This window comes from Phyllostomus discolor, chromosome 10 (genome assembly GCF_004126475.2).
Source record: "Phyllostomus discolor isolate MPI-MPIP mPhyDis1 chromosome 10, mPhyDis1.pri.v3, whole genome shotgun sequence".
Classification (NCBI taxonomy): Eukaryota; Metazoa; Chordata; class Mammalia; order Chiroptera; family Phyllostomidae; genus Phyllostomus; species Phyllostomus discolor.
In genome coordinates, this window is record NC_040912.2 from 19930517 (window position 1) to 19942175 (window position 11659).

General features: G+C 39.3%; 1 protein-coding gene across 1 annotated transcript in view; it reads left to right on the forward strand.

The window, feature by feature from the left end:
• The window catches only part of CRPPA (CDP-L-ribitol pyrophosphorylase A), a 197088-nt gene extending 187362 nt beyond the window's left edge, over window positions 1-9726 (forward strand). The window contains exon 10 of the mRNA XM_028525859.2: window positions 8939-9726. Within this exon, the coding sequence (XP_028381660.1) occupies window positions 8939-9043 (105 nt within the window). The 3' untranslated portion in view covers window positions 9044-9726. The remainder of the gene's footprint in view (window positions 1-8938) is intronic.
• The last annotated feature ends 1933 nt before the right edge of the window (window positions 9727-11659 follow it).

The following is an 11659-nucleotide window of genomic DNA, read 5'->3' on the forward strand; positions in this document are numbered from 1 at the left end:
GACTGGTTAGGATAGAACTTTTTTTTTTGTAGGTTACTATTCAAAGCCTCCTTCTTGGAAGGAAGGAAGTAGAGCTTTTAATTTAATAGTAAACACTTTTCTATGGGATTCTGAGATTAAGACTTTGGATACTCAGCCATTTAACCAACATTGGAGAGTTTAACAGTCATTCATCAGACATCTTTTTTTCTTTTTCTGTGCTCAGAAGTATTCTCAGAGTAATCTTCTTCCCCATACCACCCCATCTTTCTCTCTCTCTCTCTCTCTCTCTCACACACACACACACACACACTACTGCCAGAAAGAGATGTTTGAATTGCTCATTTTAATTCTTTCTTTGCATTAAGTTTATAATTAAAAGTTTGAAACTATATTTTGTGGGAACTATATAACCAGTCTTTCTGTTTCAAGAGACAGTATCATTTTTTTTACTAACACCTGGACCGTCCACTCAAGAAGAAACTCCTCCGGATCATCTTCCTGCCCCTTTAGCATTTCCCACGTGTTGCAGAACAGCACCCATCACCCACCGACATCTGGTCTGCAGCTTTTTCCTCACCTAAGAGAGCACCACCTCATCATCCGCCTTTATCCCCCTGATGAGACAATGTCCCTCGCACCTACCTCCCAGGCCAGACATTCCTTGGTAGACGGGGAACCACGTAGCATGCAATTCTAGCTTTTGACATCGGTCTAGTTCCCAAAAACAGGTAGAATTCTCTTCTTATTTTTATTTTTTGGGATTAGTTTCATAATGATATATTCTTTAAAAACTTTAATGCTTCAAAGATGTCTTTATAACTTGTATGTAAAGGCAGATCTTGACAGAATTGATCAGCAAATGAATCCAGTGAGTAGACGTGTACTGAGTACCTACTATGGGCATAGTACTTTATTGCCTTCGAATTTATGTCAAAAGAGTTGTCTTTTCCTACCTACAATTTAGCTAAGAAAATAAGGCCTATATGTATATAAACCTAAGAAAAATATGAGTAAAGGATGGTGAGCCTACGATCATGTAAATTACTGATGTTCAGTAAAACAGATGATTTCATGAGGAAGTTGTCACAGCAAGGATTTTGAAAAGCAGTGTGACTAGAATGAACGTTTTGGGGAAACCATTTGACTGGAGAAGGAATAACAACGGTTATGTCAGAACGGCCGCAGCAGTGGATTCTGCACAGTAAGGGAGTGAGAGCTGGGGCAGAAGAGGCTATTGGTGGTTGGTCTCGAACACTAAGATGAAGTTTGTGCTAAAGTCATGTGGGTTTGATAGAGTGAAAACGGTTATTCCAGTGAGGTTAGTTAGAGCAGTAGCCCAAGGCAAAGGGAAGTAGTCACTGAGGGCACCCTACAGGGCATGCAGCTAGCGACAGGGTGGTGTGGATGTGACTCAGAGTGGTCACAGCCTGGCGGGTGAAGGGTGAGTTGCAGAAGATCAAAACAGGTTTGCTAATTAAAAGGGACATTGTGTATGAGATCGCTCTTTCAACTTCATTAAGCTGTGGAATTTATATTGTGAATGATGTTGTAAGAAAATAAAGTATGACAGTGTGACAAGTCCCAGATCTAGAAATAATTGACACAATAATGGACTGCTTGTTTCTCAGGCCAGACGTCTGGTGCTCTTGGCTGCCCGCGTTTTGCCCCACTGCACTTTGGCTCGGGGCAGCGCGCAGTTCAGGCCTTTCCTATTTAACGAAGTCCCAGTGCTGCCCCCCAGAGTTTTATTGACCAATTATTTTTTCTTCATCATCACATGCCACAAAGACTTACTGAGCACCGACAGCATGGGCAAGGCGTCGTACTGGGCACAGAGAATAGAGGAGATGAAAAGTGCTGGCTGATGATCATGTTAAGCCATGGGCCCAGGTGCATTTTCACAAGCACTTTTTTTATCTCGAGGTTTTAGGAGGTGGCGTTGCGCTGGAATGAGCAAGAATGCTTTCATTCAGAGAAGACAGTTTAGTTTTTCTCAGATTTTATCACCGGGTGACTTTTTTCCCCTGCAGTTTCAGAAATTTGCAAACACCAAACATTCACTTTCATCCCCACTAGGGGACAGTGTGTCACCATTAGATTTTTTTTTTTCTTCTAAATCAGCAAAATGTGTACACATTTTTGATTTGGTATTAATTATCTTAGAAATGTAACAAATTGTTGAAATGTTTATAAAGTCTACAATTTAGGATGTTTGTAATTGTGTATCATCTGGGTAGCTAGATTTAGAGAGTTGTAGATGCCTATGTGTGCGTAGACATGGATAGTGCAGTTTTATTTATTTAGAGTGTTTGAAATTTCATTGCATATAGGTAATTTTTGCATGAGTTCACCAAAACAAGAATGGGTGGAAGAAGAATATTTATATCAAAATATAAGCATCTGAATTTCAGGACAGCTTTGTAACTCATGGAAATTGAATTAGGCGTTAGGCGTGGAATCTGCTGAGACATCGTAATGTTTACCCTTCAGAAAGAGCTGTGTAATCTCCTGAGACATCTTAAGCCTAAATATATATACATGTATTTTACCTTTATAGATTTCCTTTTAACAGAGTTCATTGTGTTCTTAGGAATGATATGCACAGAGGATGAATTTCTCTAAAAGATTTCCTTTCAGGTTGTCTATAAAGATTTAGACAGCAATGACATCATAGCTTTTCCTGCTATTCTTTGAGACAGGATTCTACAAAACTCACGTAAATTTTAATCTAACGGCATACCATCATTTGTTTATACCTCTTTAATTCAAGTACCGAGAGCTGTGTAGTACAATAGGATTTAACGTTTTAGAATATACCTTTGAGTTTTTCAAGCTTATATACACTGGTAGAAGTTTTGCCAAAAGTTGTCATTTGAGAAAATTGAAAGGGACAGTAAGTAAGGAATCTGGAAGACTCGGGCAGTATAGGAAATTGACCATCTGTACTCCCGTGCAAGGTGGTGCACCTTCCTAGTGATTTACTTCTGGAACCGCTTGTCCAGATTGTGACGTGGATGGTGGGGAGGGGAGAAAAGACAGCTGCCCTGAACTGTGCAGGTGCTGCTGTCATTCTCAATCTTTTGTGAAAGTAAAAAATTATCTACTTTCCCTGATTTCCTGAATCTTGCCAAAGTCTTAGAAGTCTCATGAGAATTTCCGTATCAAGGCTTTACTCCTCTACTGGAGCTGATAGACACATATGACCATGATAGGGAAACCTACTAATAACCAAAAACAAAAACAAAAACAACTCCATATACTAGAGGGCTACATCCAGGATTCTGCTGACAAGACTTAATTACTATTGAATAAACTTAGAATTATCTTATGTGTTCAAAAGACAATGGCGATTGGAACTTGCATGTATATTTTATCTAAACATAGTATATTTTCATCCTCATCTTAAAATTGCAAGGAATAGAGAAATAGCTAAAGATGATAATATTCCAGAAGTTATGTTTGTATTGTGTCATGAGGGGATAGAGTTTATAATTTTTAAGATTTTTCTCAAAAATTTGACATTGTTATTAAGTGAACAGTATAAGATAAAACAAGTAATTATAATTATGGCAATAATGCAGACTTGAATGCACCTTATATCATTAAAAGGATTCCTGTTTTTGTTTAGATTCAACAAGTGTTGAATTTGTAATTTTTATGAATGGGTGTGTAAGCATTGGTGTGCTGTGTTTATAGCTTATGCTCTTTATGGCTGGTGAGTAAAAATCAAGGAAAACCTGAAGCTTGGAAATCCTAAGAGTTGAAGATAGTAAATAAACTGCTGACAGATTTAATTTTGGTAATTTTTTTTATTCTTTTATTGTGGGAATTTGGGTACCCACTTTCCCCCCAATACTTTTGCAAGGTCCAGCTTATCACAGTCACATGAACAATGAAAATTAGTCATGATTTCTTGTTCCCCAAATTTGTCTTGCAATTCAGACTCTGCAATTAAATATGTACTTACCTTTTCTTTGAAAAATAATACTTTGCTTTTTAGATTTACAAAAAGTTGAGATGATCACACAGAGTTCTCCATAGGCCCTGCACCTGGTTTTCCCTATTAGCAACTGAAGTCCATAGTTTATTCAGATTTTTTTTTAGTTTTACTTAATATATTTTTTTGAATTCCAGGATTCCATATGACTTCTAGTTGCCAGATCTTCTTAGGTTTCTCCTGGCTGTGACAGTTTCTTGTTTTTGATGACTTGACAGTTTTGAGGACTGTGTAGATATATTGTGGGAGGGGCCCCTTTATTGGGATTTGTTTGATGTTTTTCTCGTGGTTTAGACTGGGATTACGGGTTTGGCGGGGGGAAGACCACAAAGGTGAATGCCATTTACATCCCATCGTATCAAGAGTGCATTATCAGTCCTGGCTGGTGTGGCTCAGTGGATTGAGTGCCAGCCTGTGAACCAAAGGGTTGCTGTTTGGATTCCCAGATGGAGCACATGCCTGGGTTGCAGCCAGGTCTCCAGTAGGGGGCGCACAAGAGGCAGCCACACTTGGATGTTTCTCTCCCCTTTCTCCCTCCCTTCCCCTGTATCTAAAAATAAATAAATAAAATCTTTAAAAAAAAGAGTGCATTATCATCAACATGATTTTCCAGCCTCGTGTTGACCTTTCTTACTTAGTGTTAGCAGTTAAACATTTTTATGATGTGATATTTAGAACACATGAGGAATGTACATGTATATACTTATACATAATATGTGTGAGTGATGCTAAAGTGACCACCTATTAATGCCCCTTCACTCTCCATCCTTGACAAGAATCAAACACATTGTTCTGAATATCTGATGGCATCAAGAAATGCTCTTTTAAGACCCATTTGAGTTGGCATTTTTTTGTGCTTGTGTTATCAATACTTTTGTAGAGATACAGAATTGTGAGATGAGTTTGAAACCCACAAATAGATGGGCTGTATGCTCTTCGTACACACTAGAATTTTGTGTATGTCTCACTATTTTGTTTAATCCATTTTAAATTTCCATGTCTTTCAAGGATGAAATGAGCAATTGAGCTGAGGCAGAGAGAGAAAACACACAGTCAGTGGAATAACACAGGTCTTCCTCACTGAATTCTAATCTTTCCAAATGAGGACTGGAAAACATGCACAAGTAAATGAATCCTTGAAAGAGCATTCTTACTTCAATTCTTTATTATCTAAAGATACATAAGTTATGGGACTACCACGATGAGAATAGAAATTTATTTGGAGATATGGAAAGGTGCTTTTTCTAGCCCTAGAATCTTAAATAGATTTTTCCCTTTTGCTTCTTCATTTGTTACTATTCTGCTTTCATTTTGACAAGTCCAAACTGATTTCAAAGAAGCTATACAGATAGCCTTTCTGTGTTTATTTTTGAAGGGGAAATTTTAATTATCATCATCTGTTGTATGTCTTAATTTAAAAAATGAGACTTGGGAGTGGATGTGTATTATAAACCCTGCAACATTGTAATTAATTAATCATTAAGACTGACAAATACATATATATATATATATAGTTGGTTTTCGTTTTGTTCAGTTTCAGAATACTTATGTCTTTGTTTAGGAATGATGTGGCACGTAAGTGCATCACAGTTTAAGCCCAAACATATTTGGTTTTAGAATCATTTGGTTTTGTGTCATTTAGGTCTTGTGATATTTGGAAACCAGTACAGCATTTGGAATGCTGAAATGTCATTAAAACCCACAGGCAAGAGGCCAGGGTGGCCACCATGCAGCCCCTTGCGTGTCTTGCCCCACTTCACCTTTGAGAACTCAATCCAGGAAAGGGATGAAAGGAGTAGCGTAATGGAGGCAGTCTCTCATCACCATCCTCATAGATGAGAAGCCCAGGGCCTGGGCTAGTGGAGGCTGGTGGCAGTGGTGAAGCTTAGAGACTGTTGTTCTTTGTACTACTGCCAAGGCTTCTGGCTAAATATGCAAATAGGAGTAAACAAAGTAACCAAATAGTGGTCATCGTTAACAAATGAGTTACACTGAAAGGGTGATGATATCTCCATCCTAGAGCCTCCTTTGCTTTGAATTCTTATAATTTATGGAGTGATACCATGTGTTAGGCATTGAGCTAAGTGTTTCATATTCAAAGATAAAATGAAAAATTCTTTACATCAAGCAACATCATGTGATGGAATAAATGGTCAATTAAAAAGACTATTTAGAACCCAGCGTGCTAGAGGAGTTCCCAGCTGTGGGAACAGAGTCACCTCGCCCGAACTGGGCCGGAGGACAGGAGACAGGACAGGTTTCAGGAGTCACTGCTATCTGGATGGAACCACAAGGAATAACCGGGGCCTGCTAAGCTGGGAAGAGAGTGGGAAGGCTTTTCTGGCAAGGGGATTAGCTGGTGCACAGGTATGAAGCTTGGAAAAACGGCTTGCGTGAGCAATCCTAAACAGTTCTGTGTGGCCTGGAGATTTGAGTGGCTTTGAAGGAGAGGCTGGATATACAAGACTCTTGTCTTTGCCAGGCAAAGGGTTCAGACTTGATCCTGAAGTTTAAAAGTAGCCTTCAGAGGATTTTAGGCAGGATAGTGATGAGATCAGATCTCTTTTCTTTTTTAAAGGCATTTTTTTTAATATTTACATAGAATTTTATCTTTTTCACATATTACAATCACTAAGTTTTTTTTAAAGATTTTATTTATTTATTTTTTAGAGAGGGAAGGGGGGAGAAAGAGAGAGAAACATCAATGTGCAGTTGCTGGGGGTCATGGCCTGCAACCCAGGCATGTACCTTGACTGGGAATCGAACCTGTGACACCTTGGTTCGCAGCCCACGCTCAATCCACTGAACTACGCCAACCAGGCCAGATCTCTTTTCTAAAGTAAGTGTTTTGAGTGCTGTGTGGGAAACGGGGTGGGACAGTGCAGGACTTTGGAGAGACGGTTTGTGAGATTGTTCAGTAACTCAGGACAGAGGTGTCGTGCTGGCAATGGCCATAGGTGAATGCAAGATGGAGTGGAGCATGTGAACTCGAGAAATGCAAAGGATTTAGAGGCAGTAGGTCCTAGAGACACGCTGAGCATTGGGATAATGCATTCAGGATGGTGCCAAATTCAGAGACTGGTTACCAGATCCCACCTTTTGAATGCAGCACAATTCTTAACACAGAGACTTAAAGATACGAGCTCCATTTCCACTTTCCCTTTCCCTTCACAGTATCACTTCTTCATAGCTTTGAGAAGTCTCAGTGATTAGGATAAACATATTCTAATAACCAAAGTGACTTCAAAGGCAAAACCACATTTTATCAACTGAGAGATAACTCATTTCACAAATTTGCCTGATCCTGACTTCACAAATGGCAGGTCTCCTCCCCAGTGCCCCACCCCCTGCCGTCCCCCACACCAGCACTCACCGTTTGTGACAGTCTGTCCTTGGAGGACACTGGGAAACAAGGCAGAGCAAAGGGGCACATCTTCAACAGAACAGCCACACTTCAGCGGAGAGCCAAAGTCGGTCAGCTATTGGATTAAAGGAAAACAATCTTTTGTTTCATAGTGTTAGCGCTTGAAATTGCTTCAGTGTTTTTCTGGCTATCTTCAGCAAAAGCCTTTCTCCCTTGTCCGGGGCACTGTGGTCCTGCCTGTGGCTGTGGTCTGAGCACCGCAGAATACCAAGGCAGGAGAGCTGCAGACTGTGAAAGGCGGCTTCTTGAACTCATAGGAACAGAGTAGAACGGTCTTCGTCAGGGCTGAGGGGGGAAGAAATGAGGGGATGTCAGTCAGAGGGTGCAAACTTCCAGTTACAAGGTGAGTAAGTTCTGGGAACTGTATGGCATGGTGATTATAGTTAACAGTAGTGTATTGCATACTTGAGAGTTGCTAAGAGAGTAGGTCTTAAGTGTTCTCATACACCCAGCCTCATAAAATGGTAACTCTGTGAAGTGACACATGGACAACTATTCCCTTAATCACTACATTATATATATATATATATAATGTGTGTGTATATATATATATATATATATATATACACAACTGAGGTCTGTCCAGAAAAAGTCCACCCATTGTTAATATAACAAGAACAGTTCGTGCAACATCAGTGTAGCCTGGCAGCTAAGGAGAGTGGACTGGAATGCACATGCATGAACAATGACGACTTTGCTGTACTAGTTGGGGGGGCAGTAGATGCTGTTGAGTGAGCATGTGTATTGTGTGGCTGTTGCATTCAAAGTGAGTGAGTAGAGCCAATGAATCTGCATCCAGTTTTGTGTTAAGCTTGAACATTCCTCCATGGAAACTATTTGGATGATTCAGAAGGCTTTCAAAATGATGCAATGAGTGCAGCACAAATAATAGTGTGGCACAAATGCTTCAAAGATGGTTGAGAATCTGTTGAAAGTGAGCCACGTTCTGGAAGGCCTGCAACAAGCAGAACACCTGACAATGTTGAGCATGTATGGGCTGCAATCAACAAAGATCAGCAACTGACAGTGTGAGAACCAGAAGCTGACCTGGAGATTCCAAAAACTACTGTGTCCGAGATTTTGATGTAGGATCTTGGCATGAAACATGTGGCAAAATTTGTTCCATGGCTTCTGCTACCAGAGCAGAAGGAACACGTGCTGCATTTGGGAGAACTGTGTGAGGTCCCAAGGCGCCTACTTTGAAGGGGACTGAGGCATCACTGTCCCATGTACAACGTTTCTTGTATCTTGTATCTTCCTCAGTGCGTGTTTCTATTTTTCATAGTACATGGATGGATACTTTCTGGATAGATTATGTATATGTGTATGTATATGTGTATATATATACCCATACATATATATAATTGCATTGTACCCCTTAAACTTATACAATATTATGTGTCAATTATATCTCTATTAGGCTGGGGAAAAACATTTAAATAAATATGGTTTTTGAAAAGTAACTCCTTACTAAATTTAGTGTGTGACATCTGTTCTTTCTAAAATACTATTTTATCCTTTTTTCTTTTTCTCAGGACAAGCAGAAGCTACAGGAGAGTGTAAGGCAAGGTGCCACTATCATTACCACCTTCATCAAAGAAAGAAACTCTGGATTCATTGGTCAGCTTCTGGTAGCATGAAGAACACAGAGAGTTACCTACTGAGCTTATAGAAACATTTATCTAAGTACTGTATCTCTTTTGTGCTTCCCTCCCTATTGTATGTGGAGGAATGTTTAAGTTGTCTTTTATGTTTCACAGTTTGTAGAATATCATGCTCGGGCTATAAAAGTGGATCAATGTTTATATCTGTGAAATTAAAATTTACTTTTTGTGAATGTCAAATATAAATTGCCTGAACCAGGAAAGAGTAGATAAGTGGAAAATAATAGCCCTCACATAATCTTTTCACAAAAGCATGAAAGATCAAATAGAAATAATGATGGGTGAGCTAATCCTCCAAGGAATGAGAATTTGGAAATCTTGAACTATTATCTCTGTGCTAATTAATAAATGACACTAAAATGAAATTAATAGATAAGATTCAGAATTATTCTTAATTCTAAAATTGTCCTCTCACCATGAGATACTGACTTGTGTTCTGATTTTCCATGCCTTAAAACAAAGTAAAATAAAACAGTAGATAGGGAATTCTGGTTCAAATATCTTCACCATTGGTCCTCACATTACTCAAGATCCCTAAACAAGATGTAATATGCTCCTTGATTTAATGTAAGTTTTACTCATTTTAAAAAGCTTTCTGGGTTTTCTGAATGAATTTTAAAGAAGCCTGGGAAACTTCGTAAAAGTGAAGTTATTCTGGTCAACCTCATGTTAGTCTTTTAAAAATCAGGAAGTCATTGCATGTCCAAGAACATAATTATTCGTTTGATACAGATGCTGCTCTGTAAAGCAGGTTTTTATTCTTTCAAATTTCCACCGGTATATACATCTTACATAGTAGTGATTTCCCCTATATTAATTGCATCGTGTAATTATGTACATCCAGTCATTAGGGATGACTTTTATTCTATATTTACATGTACTTTCTAAAATCACATTAGATCAGATTATTCCAGGGTTTAGGCTGCACATGGAAACTATGAAAGTTGCACAAAATATTTCCTATAACATATCTACCTTGTGGAATTTCTTTTTAACGTGTGGGATAACTTTTCCTGTATTTCTCAAGTGCGACTATTAGCAGGGGAGTTTGTACTTCACATGGAAGTGGTGGTGAGTAGAAGGCAATGGACGTGGGGTAAATACTGCAATCCATTCCGCTAAATGAAATGCGATTTTTTACTTTCTATCTATGTTCCTGGGCTTGCCTGTCTCTCTCTCTCTCCCTCTCTCTCTCTCTCTCTCTCTCTCTCTCCATATTCAGAAATAAAAAATAAATCATTTAATTTGAATCCTGAGGGTGGATGTATACGGGCAATGTGTGAATTTTGGGTAGAAGGTCTATGTTGTTTAGGTGGAGGGTCAGCTGTGTTGTGAAAGGTTCACACCTTCTGCCTGTTGAAGTCATCAGGTGAAAATGTTTTTAAGAATTTAAAGTTGTTTATAAAGGCAAATGGGGAAATGTTGTCAGGGTTTTAAAGAGAGGGTGAGTGTCTTCAAGTTCAAGGCAGGGAAGGCGTATCTATGGCACAACAAAGCCACTGTATGGACCGAGTGCTGGCTGAGTACCTTAGATTCAGCCTAATAATGGAATGTTACGCCAGACAAGAATTTATCTGGGAGTAATCAGTATGACTTTACCCTAGGCAATTGGAAACATTCAGTGTAATGAGGTTTAGCTAATAAAATATTAAATTGTGTCTAAACTAATCACTACCATCATCATCACCATCATCATAAAATTTTATTTTATTTTTTCTTTATAGTTTACAACTGATTCACAGCCTTGGAAACCATTTAATGAAATCCCCCCACATCTTTTACAGTTTAGATGGGAAGGGATGCTCAGGAGTCATAACTACTTTGCCCAAAGCCATGTGGCTGCCTAGTAACAAAAGCCAGGGCTTAAAGTCAGGACCACTGTAAACCGTGATTGCTGGCGAGGGACACCTGGCAGAGAGGCTGTGCGTGGGAAGTCAGCCAGAGGCTCGGGTGAGCGCTGGGGGATGGACAGAAGGGACAGCTCTGCCCAGTTACCGGAGGAACGTCTTGAAGCGTTTGTTTTTAATTTTGATGTTTGATTTTAGAGAGAGGGGAAGGGAGGGAGAAAGACAGGGAAACATCAATGTGGGAGAGAACATCGATTGGTTGCCATATGAATGTGCTCTGACCAGGGGCTGAACCTACAACCCAGACAAGCACCCCGGCCAGAATCCAGCAGAATCCAGTCGGGGACCTTTCCGTTTGTGGGATGGTACCCAACGAACTGAGCCACGTCAGCTGCAGCAGTCCTGAAGCTTTGGGCCTTGTAGCCATCTTTCCAGCGTACAAAAATTGTACCTAAGGGCGAAGGGAGTGGAGGGAGTTATTGACCAGGAGAGAAAGATAAATTAGCTGTTTCTATTGTTTAAAAGATCCAGAGGCTTCCTTTCAGGAAAACTGTCTATTTTCACTTTATTTCCAAAAGCCATTAAAAATACTAGTAATTATTCCTCAGGTTCCTGAAATTGCTTTCTACTTGGGGACAATTTTGTAAAAAGACTTTCTTTTTCCTGAACATATGCTAGCTCATTAAATGCAATTTAAAGATAACCTTTTTAGGAATTTAACAGTTTGATCAATGATTTTATTAAT